Here is a 22727-nt window from a genome sequence, read left to right as displayed (position 1 = left end):
AAGAAAAAAAAGAAGCTTACTAAAGAAAGGTTACGCCCTTCTTGATCTGATCAACAAGGAGGAGACCCAGAGGACTTAAACATTATCAGTAACTATTTACTTCCCCCCCAGAATGTGAAGCAAAAATGGTACAATACTAAGATTTGGCTCAGAGTGGAATACAGATATTTATGATAATCTCTGTATCTATATATTCTGTACGCTTGAAATAATATATGCCTTGTACAACAGATTTCCTGACACTGAATACACTTCATTCATAGGAGAGCCTCACTCACAACCAATGCCGTAGGTAAGACTTTAATATATTTTTCTGTCCTTGTATTTTTCAAATTCATTACCGAGTAGTGGCTGCAATGAGAGGAGATGGGAAGAAAAGAGAACATATAGGAAAAACTATGACCTCTGCCAGGAGACCCGCAACATTCGAGGCTCCATCAGCCTGAATCCAAGGTACAAACAACATAGAACTGACTAAAGATGACAGGTCACACAGCCAAAGCCAAGCCTCAATGGTGATGTGGCTTGGAGGATATGAGCCTTTGCTGTTGTGAGCTGCTGTGACTTTGGGGTTTTTGTTGCCACAATATAACTAAGCCTAATTGACAATCATGTTGGCTGCTAAGTCCACTGGGAAAATAAATGATATGGAATTTTATAATGGATGGATTAGGCTGATAACACCTAAACCACCTAATCAATCATAAGATCACAAAGAAAGACAACCAAACATGTGCCTCTTTTGCAGGATGCATTAGAAAGTTCTTGGAGAAAAGAAGTGAAGAAACAAACTTAAACCTGACCTAATCAAGCCTCCAGATCCAATTACAGTATATATCAATCATGTAAAATGATACAGCAGGGATGAAAACAGCCAAATCCAGAATGTGGGAAACTCCATAGCACAAATCATCTGCTCAATTTCTTCAAAAAAAGGAAAAAGTTAAAAAAAAAAAGAAAAGATGTAGAGAGAAATGACTTAAGCAATGTATCAAACATACCACACGGAATTGTTTGTTTCCTGGTCAAAACAAATTAAGTATTAAGAAATTTACAAAAATGAAGTAAATTTAAACATATTTTGTTATCTTTTGAACTTATTTTTGTTAAATTTTAGAAGTGTGAAAATGACATTATTTTTTTTAAAAGCATGGGATTCATATTAAGGTATTTACAGTAATAATAATATGTTAAAATTTGCTTTAAAATACAGTGGTGAGAGCAATGAGTGAAATAGGATTAACTAGATATTGTTGAAGGTGGGTAATTTTTTAGCAACATGAGAAACTTCTGCTCCTCTTAAGATATCATTAAGAAAATAAAAAGAAAAGTCATATAACTGAGGGAAAATATTCACAGTACATATATCCAACAAAAGACTTATATAAGGAATATATTAAGAATCCTCATAACTCATTATTAAGAAGAAAAACAGCCCAATTAAAAATGGGCAAAATATATGGACACTTCACAGAAAGATACATGAATGGCCCAAACACGTAAGAGCTGAACAATTATCAGCAATAAGCTACTTAGCGATCACACAAATGCAAAATAGAACCAAAATGAGTTGACACTACAAAGCACTCAAAGGGCCAAAATTAAAAAGACTGACGATCCTAAATGTCAGTGAGGATGTGGAGGAACTGAAGTCTCACAGCAGATAGGAGTATGAAACGGTACAACCACTTGGAAAATGGCAGCTTTACAAGTAACGCTGAAAAAGTGGAAATGATGTAAACACCCTAATAAGATTGTGAAAACACAAACAGTGGTGTTTCCTTGTAATGGAATACTACCCAGCAACAAAAAGGATTGAACTAAAGATGCTCCCACCAGCACAATCTCAAAAACATCATTCTGTGTAAAAATGCACGATCAAAAAGAGTGCCTATTTTATGATGCCATTCAACTAAAGGTCCAGAAAAGGCAAAATTAAATTACAGTGACAGAAAACAGACTGGTGGTCACCTGGGGCTGGGGGTATGAGGAGACCTACTGCAAGAGAAGAAAGGCCCTTCTGAGGTGACAGAATGTTGACCTTGCTGTTGGTCACATAGTGTGCATTTGTCAAAACTCATCTGTACATTTACAACAACTGCTTGTATTGTATATAGATTATATCTCCAAGTTGACTTTAAAAAGCTATAATCAGTTACATTTATAATAATTGTGCCATTTTTATGAGGTCATGTATTATAAGGGTAAATCACACAATGAAGTTAAACTAAGGATTCAAGGAGAAATCATTAAGGAGTAAATCAAATTGTCTTAATAACCTAAGATATGAAACCATGCCCTAAATTTAGATAAGAGCTTCAGGAAAGTGAGGCTATAAAGGAATAATAGGCTATTTTAGTCTTCATGTCTAAAAAGAAGAACAAGTCCTAGGAAAAAGGTAAATGCTTTCCTCGTACTGAATCATGGATGATATTTGCCACAAAATTGTATTCTAGAAACAAACAAAAAGACATTACTATGCTAGAAAATGTAAAATGACTTTCATACTGATAATTCTTGGGTAATCTACATGTATATGGTAAGTTTGGGGCATTATTTTTGAGAAGTCGGTAAAATGTGTACTACATTCTGTAAGAATCTTGACCCACAATGTTTTTTTTTTTTTAAATTTTAGAACATTTTTTTAGTTTTTAAAGTAATTTCTACATCCAATGTGGGGCTTGAACTCACAACCCCGAGATCAAGAGTAACATTCTCTACTGACTGACCTAGCCAGGTGCCCACTCTTTTTTAGTTAAATTTTTTTTTAAAAAAAACAGCATGAAGATTAATCTTTGAGCATTCTGAAAAACAAGTATTAGGAAAAAAATATATTCTTGGACATTTACATTTTCAGACTCTGTCTCAAACTGGCATTGAAATATCTCAGACAGTGTGTCCTGAAGCTGATGGGAACATAGCATGTCACCCTGGCCCATCAAATATTCTTGCACACTTTGAGAGGGTGTAGGAGGGAAATATCAGGTGTTTTGTTTTTATTTTCACAGCCATTGGAAGATTTTGAAAACAAATGTAGTTCATAACGTGCCACTTCAAATAATACTTTCTATGATTCATCCTCTAAGATGATCAAGTTTACACACTTTTATCCTTACAAGTACATCACTGGGAAAATTTGAAAAGAATTGTTCAGTGTACATCCTAGGAATTTTATGAGACTAGCAAATAAATTAACCAAATATAATGAAACAGGGAGCTTTGTTCATTTTGTATTACTACCAAAGCTGTGGTAGCACATCGTTTTCCCTATGACTGGTATCCCAGATCATGGCCAGCCAAATGATGTATCTTGACTTCATTTATTGTGAAGTTATTGAGTTATTTATCATCCCCAAAGCTCACAGTACATAAAAACATATGATTTTAATAACTCTTTCTTTCTAAAAATTCAGTTATTTAAAATAAACTTAAGGTTTTGAATTTAAATTCAGGTATAATAATCTGATTCTATACACCTTTATTTTCTGAATTTTAAAATACAAAGTCCCAGGCACAATTAGGCAATGAGGTATGGCATCCCACAGAGCAATACCTCATTCAATATCTGTTGTGCCAATGAACTCTTTTGGTAGAAGAGTCATCTGTGTTCCCTTTTGGCTTTTTTGTTTTTTTACATTAATGCTTGGGAAACTTTTTTACTTTACTAAGAGATATTACAAATCTCATCTGAGTTCAACCCCTCTGAATAACCAACAATTCTAAATCAGTCAAGCCTAAATGAATATAATTTTACTGTACTTACTGTATTTTTTCAAATGTCACCAAAAGTGAATTCCTACCTCTCATGGCCAGCATTTAAATTCTAAATTTAAATGCTTCAAAAACTATATGCAGCTAGTTTGCAATCTATGAAGCATGTATAGTCTGCATTATGGGAGATGTAGTTCGCTGACCACATTTTCACCTGAAGGCAGCTGTGTTTAGTATAAACATTTGGCTCAAATTCTGTGTGCCTAAAATATTTGACTGGGAGAACACATTCCAGAAAGTAATTTAAATTCATTAGGAACATATTATATAAAATGGAAAAGCATTTGCCACAGTTCCATAGCAAGCACTTTCATTACTTACGCAATACATATTCCGGCATTTAAGTACTCTAAGCTTCTTTCCTTTAATGATTTTTCAGTCGGGGAAAAAGAAACCTACATAAAACCAACTTTTAAAAAATACAGACAGATTTGGGCTTTTGCATTAATTTTATGAAGTGTGATCAATAATAAATTGACAAAAGAGAAGTTTGGCCCTGGGAAAGAACAGATTCAGAAGGGAAGCATCATTCTCTTAAACATGTATCTTCTAAATCAAAATTAAACTTGACAATGTATTCACTTACCAATATTTTCTGTAGGCATTGAGACTCTGGTTGGTTCTACAAGATTGTCAGCCAGGACAAAAGCTCCTTCTTCCAATGTATCAAGTAACATTGTTGCTGTATGCGCTTGTTCAGAAGAATTCATGTGTCTCCAGGATTCCAAAGCTTCAGGTCTCAGAAGATTGTCCACTGTGTCCACAATTGCCTGCATCCATTAGAAAACTACCATGAGTTTTGACTGCTTCCAGTACCAGGGTGATTTTCAATCACTGACTAGTGACAATTGTAATATTTATCTGTCGTGATGATTTACTCTTATTTCAAGATGGAAGAACACCTGAACAAAATACACCTGGCCAACTAGGAACGTATCTTACCATCTCAAAATAAAACTAACTGAAGATTAGTAGACTGCTATTTGATTATAAAGGGTAAACGTGAAAAGATGGCTTGTTGATACTTATCTAACAATATCTCGATTGTCAATGAGAAGCACAACCAATGTCAGCTCTTAGCCTGAAGTATTACTGGTCCATGCACCGTCACTCCTATTTACAACCTCAAGTTTTAAATGTTCTAAATAGAAAACACTGATGTCTCTGGAATGGCCTGATATTTATGCTTGAAAGTTACACCATACTGTTTTTTGGAACCTGAACTAAAATAATAACCAAAATTGTGCCTTATAACATTGTCTACTTATTACCATTGGGAAAAAAAACCAAGTTGATTTCAAAGTTTACACGTTATCTGTGAATGTTTCACTCTTCCAATTCCCTGTCCAGCTGGAAAACACCTGAGCATATACCTTAGTTTATAAATAATGATCTGCTTTTAAAAGAATCAAGAGATCAAAACATTTAAAGCCTATACCAATAATTAAATGGAAACTAATAATTTAATGAAAAATTTTAATGAAATAATTTAAGAAAAGTAGAATAAAGTCTTCATAAACATCCAAGTTGTACATGTTCATATTTGTAGGTTTAGTTTATTATCATGCAAAATAACATTAAACAAAAAATATAACCCAGTTAGTTAAGCAATTGAAGGCAGGCTTTTGTACTGATACTGCAGCTACTGACTGACTTTGGTGTGGATAGCTGAAATCACTAAGTTTATTTACTCTATGCCATTTACCTAGTCATGTCATTAAGACCATATATAAATTGTTTTGATCTACTGGTAATCACGGAGGGAAAAGAACATACATTGTGCAAAGAACAACAAAAATTGCTGGTTTGAGGTCCGATATTGAAATAAGCAGGGGGAAAAGTTGTTTGAAGCTACTGTCAAAGTAAGATTAATTAGCTTAATCCATCTTAATATCCTCGTTCTGTCTGCCTTGTGAGCCACCACGACCTTCCTGGCAGGTGGAAGATACTTCCAAGTGGCGTTAAAGGCTTTTTTCTCTCTCTAATGGGAGATAGAATAGTCAAAATGCTCGCAGTGATACTGCTGCAGCCATTAACTAGAGTGGAACAGAAATTGGTCTGCTGAGGCCAGATTCATTAGTCACCAAGAAATACAGACTGGAGTCTCTAATCTAAGTTACAAATGAATCCTCTGTCACAAAGTGGGAACTCGCTTCATTTGCATAGTGTAAGTCAGCTTCTGATTTGTAATTTAAGGAGTTTTATTAGTCTTATCTGAGCAGAGAAGCTCATTTGAGAGATACTGAAAATGACACTGGTCAGAAATTAAGGTCATGCTGTAACTTACTACATATACACATAACTTGCTGATGACATGCTTTTATTAATTTGAAACACTCCTTATTTATTACCATTTGTACTTTTCTAGCAGAATCAAAAATGATCATTAGCCTAATCATATTCCTTAAGTAGTCTCTCCCTGCCAAAGAAAAAAAGCTGTTCTTTTCCCACTGAGATATATGTCCTGGGCAACATACCAATTATTACATTTCACACATTAACTAATACCTTAAAGGTGAACTGAAAATTTCAGTACGACAAATTCTATACACTTCAGCAGTTATTTCTTTGCCCCCATTAAACAGGCTAAAAAGGACATTCAGAATATTACGACCTAAAAACAGACTTTCCTACCACCTTTTCTTGTAAAGTTCTCAAGTCCAACAATGTCTATTACAAACTAATGACATGCCGTTCTTCTTTTTTTTTTTTTCCTAGATCTTGCCAACCAAAACTGGTAGTCATGGCTTTTGAGTAACCTCTATTCTACAAAACTACAAGCTTCTTTTGTTTTGTCATCATATGTATATGGGTTAGTTCTTTAAGGTTTGATTTACTAAGGATATGGTCCTCAGACGCGTACGATTAGAAAATAACTATCCCCCCAAAAGAAACGTCTAAAATTCACATAATAAAACAAAACGCAAGCTGGTAATATTACTCTGGTCTATCACACAGAACTAGCATGGCATAGTCCACTGTCGGCCTCAGCACGTTTCCTATTACTTGGATATACCAGGGAGAAAAACCGGCTGGAGTGAACAAGAATTCTGAGCCAAACAGTGGCTTTGTGTCTATTAGCCTGATAAAAACCAACATAGAACATATATTGATAACACTGTCACATTATTTATATTTCATTTCTAGTAACCCATCCCCATATCAACCTGATTCTAGAAATGACTACTAAAAATTTTAGGACAAAGCCTGTTTTATTTAAGAGTACACCACAGAGATAAGAAAGCAGTGACTTTTTCATGCACATACATTATGACTATACAGTCTTTGATATGATAAACTGCCAAGAATATATCATAGCTGTTTTACTCAAGTTGTTTCTTAATCTACAGAGATGACAACAGGAAACAAAGAGACTATATGATTACTTTCCAATCAGAGGATATTTCATTAAAATTCTCATATGTTTGGATGAATGGAAAAAGAGCAAAAATTATAAAGGTAAATTATTTGCTTATTCTGAGAGTAATATACCTGAGAAGAGCCAACATTTGTACAGCTGATATGGGGCACATTATATAATTATCAAAGACTGAAATACATTGGATCATGCAGCAAGATGATAAAGCGTGGCAGGTAGCTGAAGAAGGGAGAAAGCAGGGTGACAGCACAGGAGAGATACCTTAAGGTAAGCCCTGCATGTCTTCTCTCGTTTTTGGAGCTTTTTAGTAAAAGAAAAGAAAATCAGAGGTTAGATTTTATCTGTTGAAAATGAGGAAAAAAGAAATCCTCAAAACTGAGGCTGGCGTTCCTGATTTCAAAGTTTATTATGCACGGTGGTCCTCTGGATTTTTGTGAGTTTATACTGATTGTCAAAACTGCATATTTATAGTTCATAGCTGCATTTTATTAAGTGCACTAATCCAAAGTTCACAATAAAGCCAGGGACAAAATATGTGGTTAAAAGAGACAAAAATGTCTATTTTTTTAACCCTGTAACACCTTATTAGCCATGGATTTTGGCTTAATATGAATCTCATATGCTTATTTTATAGTACGGTTAAAATAACTACCAAGTTTTTGTCTTATTAGGAAAAATTAATAGCACTAATACACTGTCCTCCTAGAGAGGGAAACTCGCCCTTCTCCCAAAACCTGCAATTGAAAATAGTATTACCGTGGCTAACATTCCTCCATGAGCCACAGTTTTAGTGCAACCGTAAGAGTTGCACGTATTAGTGTACAGAGTATATGAGATGTATAACACACAATCTCTCCAAGTGCAGATAATGCATTCTTCAGTGGGAGTATGGACCACAGTCAGGCCATGTCTGCACCAACTAAAATCTCACTCAGAGATTTTAACTTTTTTTTTTTGCCATGTTGTTCCTTTCTCAGCTGTGATTCTTTCTTGGGAAATTAATCGAATTAGAAATTTTGTTTCTAAGTATATGTCAAGAGGGCCAGAGGTTTGGCAGTCCAACGCTAGAGGAATCAAGAGCTGCCATACAAAATATCCGATTAACTCACAGGAAATTCCTGCCTACCTTGTTGTAACTCCGACCAGCGGAATCCTTTTCACTAGGTTTCAGTTCCTGCAGCTGTGCATCAAGAATGTCCACCAACTGCTCCATCAGTCTCACTGAAGAGCTCACATCCCCAGCAAACACCGGCCCTTTGGTATGTTTAGCCAGTTCATTGGCAAGACTAGCAGCGTTTTCTCCACTTCTGATCTGAAATGACAATTTATATTATCTCAGTATGATTTCTTGCTCTGTTTGCGGCTTCTTGTTCTTTTCCTGAGTACTTTGTTGTGGTGAGAGAAATATTTGCAAATATGTCAAAATCTGCAACTAATTGAGACCAATAACTTTCTCCTCATTTCAGATGATTAAAGGTTCTTAGATCCTCAACACACAAAAGACATTCTTAACCAGACATTTAAAAGAAATGAAAGGAAAAAAAGAAAACCAGAAATCCTTTTTAAAGTTTTTCAGATAGCTTGCTCATTTCACTGCCACCATTTTAAACTGCTGTTTAAAAATCTTATTTATTTATTCCAATGATCCAGAAATTTACATCAGAATGTAATCAGTACGATACTGGGAGTTATTATCTACTGCTTGCTTGCATTGCAGAAAGGTAGATGACAAAGGAGAAACTAAAATGTCACTACACTGCATTGTAATATTAAAGTTACTAATGCCTTTTAAAGTCGTTTTACTTATTCTATCATAATCATCTGTGATATAAACATCTGCTTGCATTCTGTGGATTCAGTTGCAAACTTAATGGTATTTGATTTATTAGGCCGATGGACTATTTGTCTTACAAACATCAAAAGGTTTGAACAAACTGAATGTGAATGAAATTAAGCAAGTATCTACTCATTAAAAGGCTTAAGAGAAAACAGCATGCCCCAAAACATATGTAACTTTGAATAAATGGTTTACAGACAAAACTATGCATAATTTTTTATTTTTGTACTGAACAAAGAGCGATGAAGCTGGTTTTAACATACAAAGCTAAATTATTTATGTTAGACGTTAAAGTCCTTAATCAACAATGTGTATCATATTAAAAGGTTCCAACCAACCTTCTGAGCCAGCTGATTAACCCAGTGTGAGGTACAGTTGCTAAGATCGGGGCCCTTAGGGTTCCATGTTCCAGTGGAAACCATGCAGAGATAGGAGGCAGTTCCTACAACAGATGTAGAAAACAACAGTGAAATTGAAACCATTTTTCTGCATGCATTCGGGAAATCAGCTACAATGATACTACACTGCATGTTAAATTTTGAATAAACGCTAATGGAAGTGGTTGACAATAACTGACAAAGAGTAGGGTATAATGCAGATTATAAACAGTAAATATAAAGTCAGCATAGAAATATCAGACGTTTACAGCAAACAAACAAAAAGCCCTTGATTTTCTTGGGACTCATTCAAAACGATACTTGTAATGAGAAAAGCAGCTGTAAGGAAGCCTCACCGGAGTCCATGGGCAAAAAATGTCAGGCTTGACCTAGGTCTTTAAGAGGGAGAGGTAATTCAGGGCCTGACCTTAAATAACTTTTACCGTTCATGAGCCTTTAAGTTATCTACCAACACTCTATTACCGAAGTTAACAAAAATAATAACAAAGTTAGTTATCATAAATGTCTCTCTTTCCTCAAAATCACTTCAGCGTAATTCAGAACCTACTCGCAGTAAATGTAAAAGTACACATTTGGCATTTTACAAGAACTACCTCTTGTTCCCTTGGGACATGGTCGTTCAACCATCATTCCCCTTTGTGTCTGAGGCCACTTTATCCCCCTCGCGTCTAATGCTTCGCAGAATCTCTCTGGCAGGGGAAAAATATTTGTTACAGGAGGAATTTTGGTTGTAGAAACTGCTGGAGGTGGTTTTGTCCCTTTGCTTCCTTCCTGTGATCCAGCTACAGTTGTGCTCATGGGGCCTTTCTGTGAAGTAGAGCTTGTGGTTGATACTGTGGTTTTGAACAGCTCAGCTGAAGAAGTTATTGTCACAGCTGTGGTAGGCACTATGGAAAAAAGATGAGTACATTAATCTCAAACACACACTTGCACTCACATGCAGGCACACACGTGAATATGTATACACACACACACCCAATACCCTTCCCATCTGACTACCCCAAAACCAACAACGTGAGAATTAGTGAGAACACCGGTAAGGCTGGAGAAAGAATAAATCCCTTCATTTGTTCCTATTTATTCATATCGTTGGCTAAGTAAAGGAAGTTCAGGCTTTACTCTAGATTTTTCTGTATGACTCCAATTGTCTTAAGTCTACTTCTCAATGAAATACTTGATAATACAGCTTAAGTATATTTCATCATTTATCATCCAACAGAAACTGAAGGACAGTTTTAAATAAAGTTTCAGTGTCTATACCAAGTATATGTGACTACTACAAAACAATACAGAAAAATTCTTTTTTTATAGAAGTTCACACCCTATAAATAATCAAATTCAAAGCATCAATAAAAATCTGACAATTACATATAATTAGGACAATAGAAAATTTAAAGTCACCCACTCTACATCTTGCAGGAAAATAAATACTGTGACATCTTTCCACCCAGCAGCCATTCTTGCTTGAGAGATTTTTGAGCATGCCTGATTAGATCCAAACAGAAGATAAGCTTGGCATGCTTGTGCTGTGTTAGTAAGGAAACATCTGAGGCTTCGTTAGGCATATTTACATTTGAAAATGTAGGTAGAAAAAGCAACTACTTTTGGTCAGAGGTTATAATGCAATCTCTTATCAAGATAACAGGTTAGATCAAATCATGCCTAATTTGAAACCAACCCTACATACCATTCCGATGCTTAATAGAGAGTGTAAAAGGAACTACAGTTACACATTTGAAATTATTTTAAAAGGTCATTTTTGATTTCCAGCATGACTTTCAAACTGTTTAATCTACTAGGTTAAAAAAATAATGAAGCTTAATGTTTCCTTCATTAATTGCCATTTAATTAGTTTAAACAACTAAAATTCTGTCAGTAAAACTTTAATGCTATCATTTACAATCTATTAGGTGATCACACTAAAGTTTTATCAACATTTATAGATAACTGGCTCTTGAAACCTTATGCATATGATGCTTTAAATTTAAACTAATAGCTACAGCAAATTAAAAAAAACTATTTTTTCGAGTAGTCGGATAAAAACATTAACTTTTTTTAATGCTTTCTCTATAATTTAAGAAACTAGAACATTAAAACTTAGAAAACAAGTTCTTGTTATCACTAATATGTTTATTATTTTAAGTTCTGGTCCTTATGGAGTTCTTTATATAATCCTGCCATTATTGACAGAGTATTCTAAGTCCATCACTAAAAATAGTGTGCACTTGTTTCTAGTTCTTCAGGGATGAGAAACTTCTTGTCAATAAATGCATACTACACACTTTCTATACCTTTTTTCCTTCTATCTCAAGAGAAATTTCTTAATCATGTGTTTTGTTTCCAGGGCATAATTTATTGACCAGTGTACATTTGTCAAACATCATGTCTGGCCAGCTGCTGCAGAAACCTATTCAAACCTGTCTATCTTTTTCTGTAAAGCACTTGCCTGACATCTTGTTAAACCTCTGTAATTTTCTTTTGATTACAATGCAGCCAGGCTTTCAGTGCTTTCTCAATTAACATTTGTCAAAAGCATCACACTCTTTTACAGAAGTGTCAAATGACTGCTTCTAAATCAAATCTTGAAGAGTAGTGGGGAATCGGAGCAAAAACGAAAAGGACAGAGCAAAATGGTTTAGTGCCACACCATCTTATGTATCTCGTGACACTGCACTAATTAGTATGTATTTAGTCACTGAAATATGTCTTAACAATACTACAATTAGTGATCTGTTAGCTAAGCGTCAGGAAAGATTCATAATAACTAGTCAAGGTAGGTAATAAAATGACCTCTAGTAAATGCACAAAATTTCTTGCAACATGCTATAGCCTGTTTGCATATGTTTTTGAAAATAAATTTCATACATTTTCACCCTTTGTTCATCAAAAGTTTAAAGGGAATCAATCTTCTTCAAAGATAAATCAATGAAATATTGGGACATCATGAAAAACATGAAAATAAACTTGTAGAGTGTCAAAATTAAACCTCTTTGAAAGACAATCAGGATTTCTGGAATTTTGCAAAGTTGAATTTTAGCAACTTTACAGAAAGCAATTTTTTCTAATGATGAAGCCATAAATGCACAGGTTGTTTCTAAAAGTTAACATTTCTTCCATAAATGAAGACAGATCCCAACAGGGCATCTGATAATGATAAAAGCTTACACTTATTCAGCATTTATGTACCAGATGCTATGCTAATCACCATTCATGGATCATCGGATCATCTTATTTAATCCTTACCACAACCCCATGAAGTAGGCACTATGATTATCTTCCTTTTACAGATGAGAAAATTGAGCCATGGAGAAGATTAGGCCATTTGTTTAAGGTCACCTGGCCATACTCTTAAATGTTATGATCTTACTTTTTTGGGCAAAAGCTTTTCAAAGGCTCTGGAAAAGTACGGCATCCCACAAAGCAATCTGCCCTTATTTTGGAGCATTTAACTGATACTTTTCTGTGTAAATCTCTAAAACAAGAAAAGATGAGGGCAGATAACATAAAATACTAGAGCAACAGATGATAAAAAGTTTCATAATGTAGCTTCTATGGCAAAAGATTCAAAACTCAAGAATATCCTATAAATGAATAGAAAACATGGCAATTCACAGAAAAATTAGATCTGAAATCTAAACCTCATTTTACAGAGTTCTGCCCCAGAGTTATCAGAATGTCATATCAAGCATCAGATGAAGTGACTTAGCATTCTGCCTATCTTCGTCATTTGAGTACAGAGACCCAAAAACAGTACTAATAAAATGCTAATAAACATATTTAAGAACTTTCCTTGAAAATTTCAACAAACGCATACAGAATGCTTCAATTTACTATGGTGTGCTTACTAGTAACAACATCCACTTATGGTAAGGGTAGTACTTCCCTCACCCAGGTCCAAGAACTCACTTATTGTTCACTGAATGAATTCTAGTTACAATGAGTATGTAGCCTGGAAAGGCAAAAATGTGTATTCATTCAATGTCTAAAAATAACGATCATCTTTTATGAGCAATCATTACCAGTGGAAAGATGTTTCAAGAAATGTGTATTCTATGCTTAACACTTCCTAAATAAATAAACCTAAGTAGTTTTCTTGATAAAAATCTTCTGTCACCCTATTAAAGTGTCTTACTTCATAATTACTCTAAGACAAATATTCGGGAACTGTCAAAGCCCAAGACACAATATTTTTTCAATAATATTTGGGAGGGCCTCCTAGGTGGCTCAGTCGGTTAAGTGTCTGCCTTTGTGTGCCTTCGGCTCAGGTCATGATCTCAGGGTCCTAGCATTGGGACCCACCTCAGCTCCCTTCTCAGCCGGGAGCCTTCTTCTCCCTCTCTGTCTCCCCCTCCCCACTGATTGTGCGTGCTCTCTCTCTCTCAAATAAATAAATAAAATCTTAAAGAAAACTAACATTTGGGACATCAAATTTGCAGACAAAGTCAATATAAAGCAATTCAAATTAAGAAACAGAAAAGAGTTAAAATAGGACTGAAAGGGTTTTTCCTAAGCCCACTTTAGAGAGGGAGAAGGTGAAAGGAAAAACAGAGCTAGTTTAGAGAAATGGAGCAAATGAACTACGTAGAGATAACATAAGGCTAAAAATTCAAAGGAAAAAAAAAAGATGTATTTGAAAATCATGAGTAGAGCAAAGAAGTAACATACTTGCCCTGTTAGGAAGGAAAAAGCTTTGGTTTATAAATGGGGAAAAGTATTGAAGCTAATATACTACAAAACAGTCCACAACAAAAAAATGGAAGGAATGGTAAATTTACAGCATGATGTATACCTTAGAAACATACATGGTAGCAAATCCAGTACATAAGACTAAATTACAGCCAAACCAGTCAATCATTGCTTTATGACGGCTGAAGACCTGAATTCTCTGATTGCTCTGTCCTATCAGTTTTGTGGATCTTGCTTCTGCAAAGCTGACAGTGGCTTATTGATTTGACCTAAATTGATGGGCCAGAATAGTTCTGCAAGGTCCCATCTACATGCATATAGATATCAGCACATATCTTGGATAAGAGAGACTGGAGTCTCTAAAAGCACATGAAGATAAATTACAGGAGAGAGAAAAGAGAATATGGTTCAAACAGCAGCAAGAGAGATTTAGGTCATATAAAACTTTGTATCACTAAGAGTTTAATAAGGGGCCAATATGAATTTTTACTTTCTGGGAATATTTAAGAATGGCTAACTATATCGGATTAACAAAACACAGTTGTAGGAATACAACTACCAAATATACCTAAGTTTCCCATTTTCAAAGCTGATAACTGTTCTTTCCAAAAATATCAAAATTATCAAAGACTTTTTCATCTGAAATGGATCAAATTATTTACTAGAATGTAACCCACATATGGAAAATTACATTATTATTCATCTTGTATTCACGAAGTACTCTGTGACAAGTAGACAGAGCAATGATTCTTTGTTGAACTGAGTCTGTACTCAATTTATTCACAGTCTTTCAAGTGTTGCCTGATTATCAATTTGCATTTTTAAAAGTATTTTATTTCTTTTTCCTAATGGAGAGGGAAGAGATTTACTGCTGCCCAAAACAAATGTAACGGCTGTGAGAGTAACACACATTACAAAAAAGATTAACAAAACAATCAATATACAATGTCAAATTTTGTCAATTCCTGAAGATCGCCTTTGACAAACCTATAAGATAAAAGAGAAGAATGGTACTAGCTTTTAGAAAAACAGCTGAGATACAGGAAACATCCCCAATAGCTGGTCTTATGAGAAAAAAGATATGCCTAAATTTAAAAGTAAATGCTTCTGGGGCGCCTGGGTGGCGCAGTCCGTTAAGTGTCTGACTCTTGGTTTCAGCTCAGGTCATGATCTCAGGGTCATGAAACGGAGCCCCATGTCAGGCTCCGTGACCAGCAAACAGTCTGTTTGAGATTCTCTCTCCCTCTCCCTCTTCCCCTTCTGCTCGTGTTCTCTCTCTCTAAAATAAATAAATAAATCTTTAAAAAATTTTTAAAAAAGTAAATGATTCTATGATATTATCCTTTAAAGATTTAATTGCCGAAAATTTAACAATGGACATTACTACTATAATTTTAAGGCAAAAAATTCCAGAGATACATGAATTAGAGTAAAAGCGGTCTTGCATTAAGTCAATACGTCATTATTCTTTTACTTTTTAAACAACAATCACATACTGGTATACTATAATGACTCAAATTAGAAATTCAATTATAAAAAGCTGTGACTTTTGCTTTTAAGGTCCTGACCCTACTACGATATTTAGAACTTAATATATCTTAAGATATGTTTAGGTACATGTAATTATGTTTAAGTGTGTAGAGTGTATGTATTGCTTTGGCTGAAAAAGATACTAATTTCTTTTCCACCTTGTTGAAGAGATTGATTTAAGCACTCCAAAGAACTTTCTGGTTCCTAAAATTTTCAAGTAACTCAATAATTGGAAAATTCCAATTAACTCCGTAAATTGAAATATTCAGATCATTAAAACACAAATATTACTGTTCAAATAGAAAAGACTTGTAATTAATACAAGCTCTATAACAACATATGAATAGGTTACTTTTATGAGTATGAGGTAATCTTATTTTAATGAAATATTCATTTAATTTACCCTCATAAATTGTTTCCCACAGAACTGAATTCACTTGATCAACTAAAATACATTTCCAAAGATTTTACATTACTTTCTAAAGTAATGATCCTCCATAAAGATACCTAAAGAGAACACAAATCCAAAATGTTAGCTGATCATCTTCATAAACCATCACTCAGGATCATTTAATGCTCAGCCTATGCATGACAGTTAAAGTCACAGAAATATTTACTTAAAACCATCACTAATTTGTCAGGAAATAAAAATGTATAATTTTACTAGGAAGATGTTGGATGACTCCCTCTCCTACCCAGAGAACAGACACCAAAACTTCAGAACACTTATGCCTGACATTGTACATCAAGCCTAGCATTCTCCTGGGACTTCCTAACACACATTTCCCTTAACCACTGGCGCCAAGAAGTTAAAAGGTCTGCACATAGATTGTAATCAATTCAGAAGTTAGGTAGGAAAAAAAACAAAACAAAAAACAAAGGTAACAGGTTTGTAGCTGGTATTACATTTTTAGCAATGAAAAACTAAACCGACCAATGATGCTACAATTTTTTGTCACCAACATTTAAATGAAAAAATTCAGAGAAAGCAAATAGGCCAAAATAAGGCTAAAATGTACACATTATGTGACAGCATGAAATACCACGACATTATCCTTTGAGCTTTAACTATGAAAAGGGGAAGGAAACAGACAGGAAAAAAACTCCCAAGTCTTTTAAAAGTAAGCTATTCATAAAGACATAAGCATTAGCAAGCAAACATTCTTACCTTGGGCAGGATCAGGTGGACCAAACTCCAGAGAATACCGTAAAATGAAGTTATTGTTCCACACGTAGAGTTGGTTATCTCTAGGATTGTAATCCACTGCAGCAATATACTGGTATTGGTTGGGGAAGGGAACATCTACATATTCTCCTCGGTTTAATCGGGTATTGTAAATGTAATCAATTGCATTCTTGCCTGTTTCGCTCTCATTGTCTTGATAAACTGACCTGACCACATAGAGGACTCCGCAGATCATAAAAGCATTTGATGCAGCACGTTTGTCATACACAGTCTCCCACGTTGCTTCAAATCGAAGAGTATATGGATTTAGTTGACTAATAACTATCATTCCATTGTTCTGTTCAGTGGCGTAAATGACCCATAAGCCATTTTCATCAACTGCTAGGTCGATATCAGTCTTCCCTCCCCATCTATATGGTGAGGTATCATGATAGTTGGCATAGTTAATGATGGCCTCTCCACTCTTAATTCTAGTCCTCAAGTCAAATTTCACAATGTTCCTTGTTCTCTCTTTGTTAAAGAAGACAGCACCATCATACACCACAAATCCAGTACCATCTACTCGATTTGGAAGTTTATATGTCGTTGTTTGGCGACTATTTTGGAAATCTTCTAAAGAAGCATATTCTATTAAAGTATCAGTACGATAGGGCGTCCAAGGCATGAAATAAATTTTATCTGCAGCCTGAAGAGGGTCCTTGCACCAAGCACCTGCCTTTTGTTCAGCTTCATATATACATGGTGAATCCACAATTGCTTTCAAGGTCCCAGGGCACACAAAAACTAACAAGTCACAGAGAAAAGACAACAATTAAGCCAAGTTAAAAAACTAAACAGGCAAACACAAATTTTAATGATCACAAATAAAAAGAGAAAAAAATGCGTTTTATTAACATTAGATTTTACCAAAATTTATACTTAATACAAGTACCACCCTTCTTTCCTCAAGTTACAATAATCAATGTACCAGCATACAAAGTGGCTGGCATATATTTTCACAAATACAAACCCAAGTTTAAGAACATTCATAACTGAGCTGACAATGTGCATTTTTGCTATGTGTTTTTAATCTTATAATTTGGCAATTTATACTTTAAAACTTTGAGCTTTGTGCATCACAGTGTACAAAGGACTTTATTTTTAGTCCCAACTTTGTACCCTTCCTCCCCTAGCCCACTTATAAACCCTCCAAAGCAAAACACCAAAATAAAGGAAATAAAACAAAAACCCAACGTGAAGGCTTATTTAGAACTTTTATAAAAGTTAGACTGAAAACAAAGGTGCTTGAATTGAAGAAACATAAATATTCAGAAAATGTAATTAGGAACAGGAAAAGTAAATACAAAGAAAGCAGTGATGAAACGACCAGGAGACCCTGTAATCATGGCATGCTATGGGGAGGGTTCTGGAAGCCAGGCAAGATGACACTTTAATAATAAAATATCCAAGGGTGTCAGAAAAAGAGATAAAGGGTGAAAAAGAAACACAGAAAGGAGCAGCTCCCCCTCGCCGACTTCAGAATTTTTTACCCCATCACCAGATTTAGCAGTCATATAATTTCATTGTAAACAGTCGACTTCTTTATGAGGTGCATTTATGAGATCCTGCTGATTATTTTAATGTCAGGAGTGTTGTGGGGGGAGGGAAGGGAGGAGGTGACATCCATAAGGCACATAACAGGGAGCTGGGGTTCAGACTGTATACGTTATTTACCTTTTTGCTCCACTTCTATTTTAAGCATCGGAAGAAGAAACAAAAAAAGTGCAAGGAAAAAAGAAAAAAGATTAAAATAAATTGACTATTAGTCTAAGACTGAATTCGTAATAGATGCTAAATATAGGAAGAATAAGAGCTGTACTACTTTGGATAAAGAGAAACACACAACAGGAAAACCTAGCAGGAGAAAGATTCTAAAGTTACATAAAAGAACATGGATCAATCATTTTAGTAGATTAAGGAGGCAATACAAATATGTTGGCATGTTGCTTCACTTAGTGTACCTGAATAAATAATGAAACTCTTCACTAAAGCATGGTATATATACTCTTGCCTTTCCAAAGTCACTCAGCATTTTTATCCAGTTTTACTTTATATATGTATGCTACAGGCACAAATGCATGCAAAGGTGTATCATCCCCATCTATCTTATCATATGAACTCATTATTAAATTGACAAAATCAGGCAAGCATAATAACAGGAAAATATATTATAAAATGACAACTCAATTTTGGAGCTTAGGTCAAATTTAATGAATATTGATATGGCTGTATTTTAACATTTTCCCAAGGATAATTATGTAAGAATAAATATATAATTATGCATCTTAGTAATTTTCAATTTTTAAAATTATTTTCTATTTCTAGAAAAATCCATCTTAATCATAAGAAAAAAATGCCTCCTTTGCAGGAATATATAAATCTCCCCTGCAACCCCAATAGGGATTTTGAAGGGTGGGGTCAGGTAGTGCCTTTCTTCCCCACTAAGAATTAGTAAATTTATTTATTTAGGTTTATATATACTTTACATTATAAAATTCTTACTAAATTCCCCATATTACATATCTCAAACTTGTAATATTAAGTCTATTTTTAAAAAAAAAAGTAAGCAAAATACATACAAGGAAAAAGCAAGCACAGTAGGCAAGGAGAAAAAGGAAGAAAGAATTATGGTTAGCTTATTATGACATTGTCTACCATCATCAATTTACATAGAAAGCAAGCTGGCATGCAACGACAATCATACCGAGCATTCAAAGCAAATACCTTGACTCCACAGACCCCATAAAAGGTAAATGCTTTCATAAAACAAACCTGATTAGTACAGTTATATGAGAAAAAAAAAATCCTCCCTCCAAGAAGTCTAAAGAAACAGATTTTACAGTTAGGAAGGGTGCTATATAAGATTCTTGCTGGTAAATAGAATTCTAATAATTACAAACCATAAAACACTATTTTAGATTGTATGTAGGCTTTGAAGTATGTTGCCTGAATTTCATAAAGTGACCAGATTAATGTCTGTGATTCTCCCTCTTTCCTTATTAAAATGCATTAGGGTGTGCTAATACTCTATCTCCAAACTGATTACTCAAAGATACTGTAGTTGCACATTTCATTAAGATGTCTTAGCTTGATTAATTTTTAAAAATTACAATAATTCATCAAGATTAAATACTGACCTCCTGAAATACCTCAGAGACAAAAAACGTACAAATATTTTTGCCAGAGGAATGGCATATCAGCCTCTGCATTAAGCCGTCACCTCCCCATCCAACTTGGTCTATTTGACCACTTTCAGGAAACATACTTGCCCTATAATGTATAATTCTGACTATATCCAGTAAAAATAAGAAGTTCAGTGTTACTGATATGAAACAGTTCTTTTTTATAAACCAGTTGGCCTAAAACTACTCCTCAATGAAGAGCAATATTATACCTGCTTAGAATCAATAACAGAAGGGCGTGGTGGGAAAATGAGGATAAGGGAAATCATTAGTGTTGTGACTTCTCAGACTATATTTATATACAGCTGTATTCTTTTTTTCAGGAAAGAATGATTTTACTGAGTAAATCAATTAAATGTAAAGGATGGGAATAATACATTTTGAAATATGTTACATATTTAAAACAGAACTTAAAACAAGTTCAATAAGGAATGTATAAAATATACTTGTTTTCCATTCATTGAAAATGGCCGGGCTTTATTATGTGATACACTAAAATGACAGTGCATTTGCTTAACAAAATACTAAATAGGGAAGTCTTCCTTTGTGATTTGACTAATCACTTAAAGAAAAGAAATGTATAGAAATTACATATAATTTATAGTTCTGATGAAAACAGAAGTAACACCCAATTGTAAAAATAAGAAATAAATAAAACCTTTGATGACTGACGAATCACATGAGATATGGATATTGAAAACAAAAGTCCTTACATTATGATTTTTATGAAAACCCAAAGGACAGAGATCTGTCAAACCAGCCAAAACTCCATCAACCCAGAAGAATATAAAAATACAATAAAATTAATGAAATTAGCATTCTTCATTACATGCCAGATGTATACTGCAACTTGTCTTAAAAGACTGTGTGAATTAATTCATAACAATACATTTACTATTCTATAGACCAACATAAATACACGACCCACCAACATCAGTGGAGGACTACATCAATGTGCAAGACACGGAACTGACCCAAAGAAACTTAAGCCTACATACTCTGTATCTGAAGTGACACACTATTTCATTGTGAATAATCTCACATTGATTCATTAAAAATATTTAATTAATAGTAATGGTTATTTTTCTAATCAAACAAAACTTACAGTTAAAATTATGGTATAATTTGTATAATTTAATGATAATTTGAAAAAGAAGGCACAAATATCAAAACCAAATCTTGCCTGTAAGGTATGAAATTCTAATAATTATTTTCCTTTGTCCTATACGACCTTTATGACCTCTTTTAAACACATTTACATTCAGTTACTAACACTTCTGTTAATGATAAAGGATAAGCAGGATACACACATTTTTGACACAGGCATTATCTGGGTAGGTATAAATGTCACATGTAATATTACACGTGCCTGCCTATAAACATAAAAAGACAAACAACGGCATTTCTAAATTTATTATAAAATTTATTATAAAATTTTCAAAAATCATGGGAAATTCCCGGAATTGTTATTATTATTATTTTTTTTTAATTTTTTTTTTTTTAAGGAGGGAATGTTTTTCGGATGTGTGAACTCCTAGAGAATTTGCTCTGGATAGAACATGGCATAAAGCCAGGTGGTAAATGACATAATAAATGCTATAGTGACAATTTTTATCAACTACATAAAGTTTAAAAGGGGTACGCAAATGATACAAAGTACAAAAACACTATTAAGGGAGAAGGGAAAAATACAGGCTTAAAATGAAAGTATAAGAAATGGGTATAACAGACAGAAACAAAGAAACAAAAGGAGAGGAAAATGAGGAAAAGAGATAAAATACACAATCCTACCCAATATCAAAACAATTTAAAATATCCTTTGCATTAAATTTCAATATTAGTGAAAAATCATGCAATATATAGTGTGTCACTACTGTACAGTATATAGGAATTATAATTCTATTCTTTAGCATGGAATAATTTGAAAAAAAAAAAAAAGCCAGACTTATTTCTGCCTCGTGCAAACATCTAGAAAGGTAACAGCAAATTAATTACTGGTTTGTTTTTTTTTTTAAAGGACAAAAACTAAAAAGAACAAATACTTCTCTGCGTATGACTATTTGCAAGTTTAGTGCACAATATACAATACTTCTGGAGAACTGAAAAAGTAAAATTTTGAAAGTTAGATGTTCCAGAAGATATCCACATTTTCCTTTCTAAAACAGCACAAGAAATAACTTAAGAGTCTGAAAATAATATTTGCTTAACACTGTTCTTGGTCTATAGACTAGGTTACAGGAACTGGCTCCAGAAAGACAATTCTTGGCAGCTCTGACTGACTCCACTGTTTGGGAATGGATGCTGTATTCCTTTTCTAATTTGAGGACAGAAACCATGATAAATTCAAATGAAAGTGACTTGATGGAACAAAATTTTGGTTAGCTCAAAAGAATACAATGTTCCTCTAGTGGCACAGGAGAATGATTATGTAAGCCACCAACACTACACACAAGAGAAATAATATAAAGATCAGTGCACTCAGTAGGCTTCCAATCCTACAAATGGTATAGAAAATACTGAAAACATAAAAAAGCATCCATTTCACAGTAACACAGGAACACAGAGCAGGGATGAAAAGAAAAGATAATCTGTGTTTGGCCTTTAACTGATACCCACAAAAAGCCAATTTATCAAAACTGTGGGCAGAGAAGAGAGAGACCGCACCTTCACAGGCTGTGTAGGAATGTATTACTACCATATTAGACATATTACATTTATC

General features: G+C 34.2%; 1 protein-coding gene across 14 annotated transcripts in view; it reads right to left on the bottom strand.

Annotated features, from left to right (window-relative positions):
• Window positions 1-22727, bottom strand: part of ADGRL2 (adhesion G protein-coupled receptor L2) — a 184430-nt gene that overhangs the window by 30074 nt on the left and 131629 nt on the right. For 10 of the 14 annotated variants that reach the window (XM_087866037.1, XM_045801926.2, XM_045801923.2 and 7 more), the window contains exons 5-10: window positions 16770-17570; window positions 9979-10272; window positions 9326-9429; window positions 8277-8462; window positions 7412-7450; window positions 4358-4541 (exon numbers count right to left, since the gene is read on the bottom strand). In XM_087866037.1, coding sequence (XP_087722163.1) covers window positions 4358-4541; window positions 7412-7450; window positions 8277-8462; window positions 9326-9429; window positions 9979-10272; window positions 16770-17570 — 1608 coding nt within the window. The remainder of the gene's footprint in view (window positions 1-4357; window positions 4542-7411; window positions 7451-8276; window positions 8463-9325; window positions 9430-9978; window positions 10273-16769; window positions 17571-22727) is intronic. The other 4 variants (XM_087866038.1, XM_087866040.1, XM_087866043.1 and 1 more) reach the window with 1 other exon arrangement.

The sequence above is a fragment of the Ursus americanus genome, chromosome 12 (genome assembly GCF_024610735.1).
Source record: "Ursus americanus isolate L20-20 chromosome 12, mUrsAme1.1.p, whole genome shotgun sequence".
Taxonomy (NCBI): domain Eukaryota; kingdom Metazoa; phylum Chordata; class Mammalia; order Carnivora; family Ursidae; genus Ursus; species Ursus americanus.
This window is presented reverse-complemented; position numbering and strand designations above follow the sequence as displayed.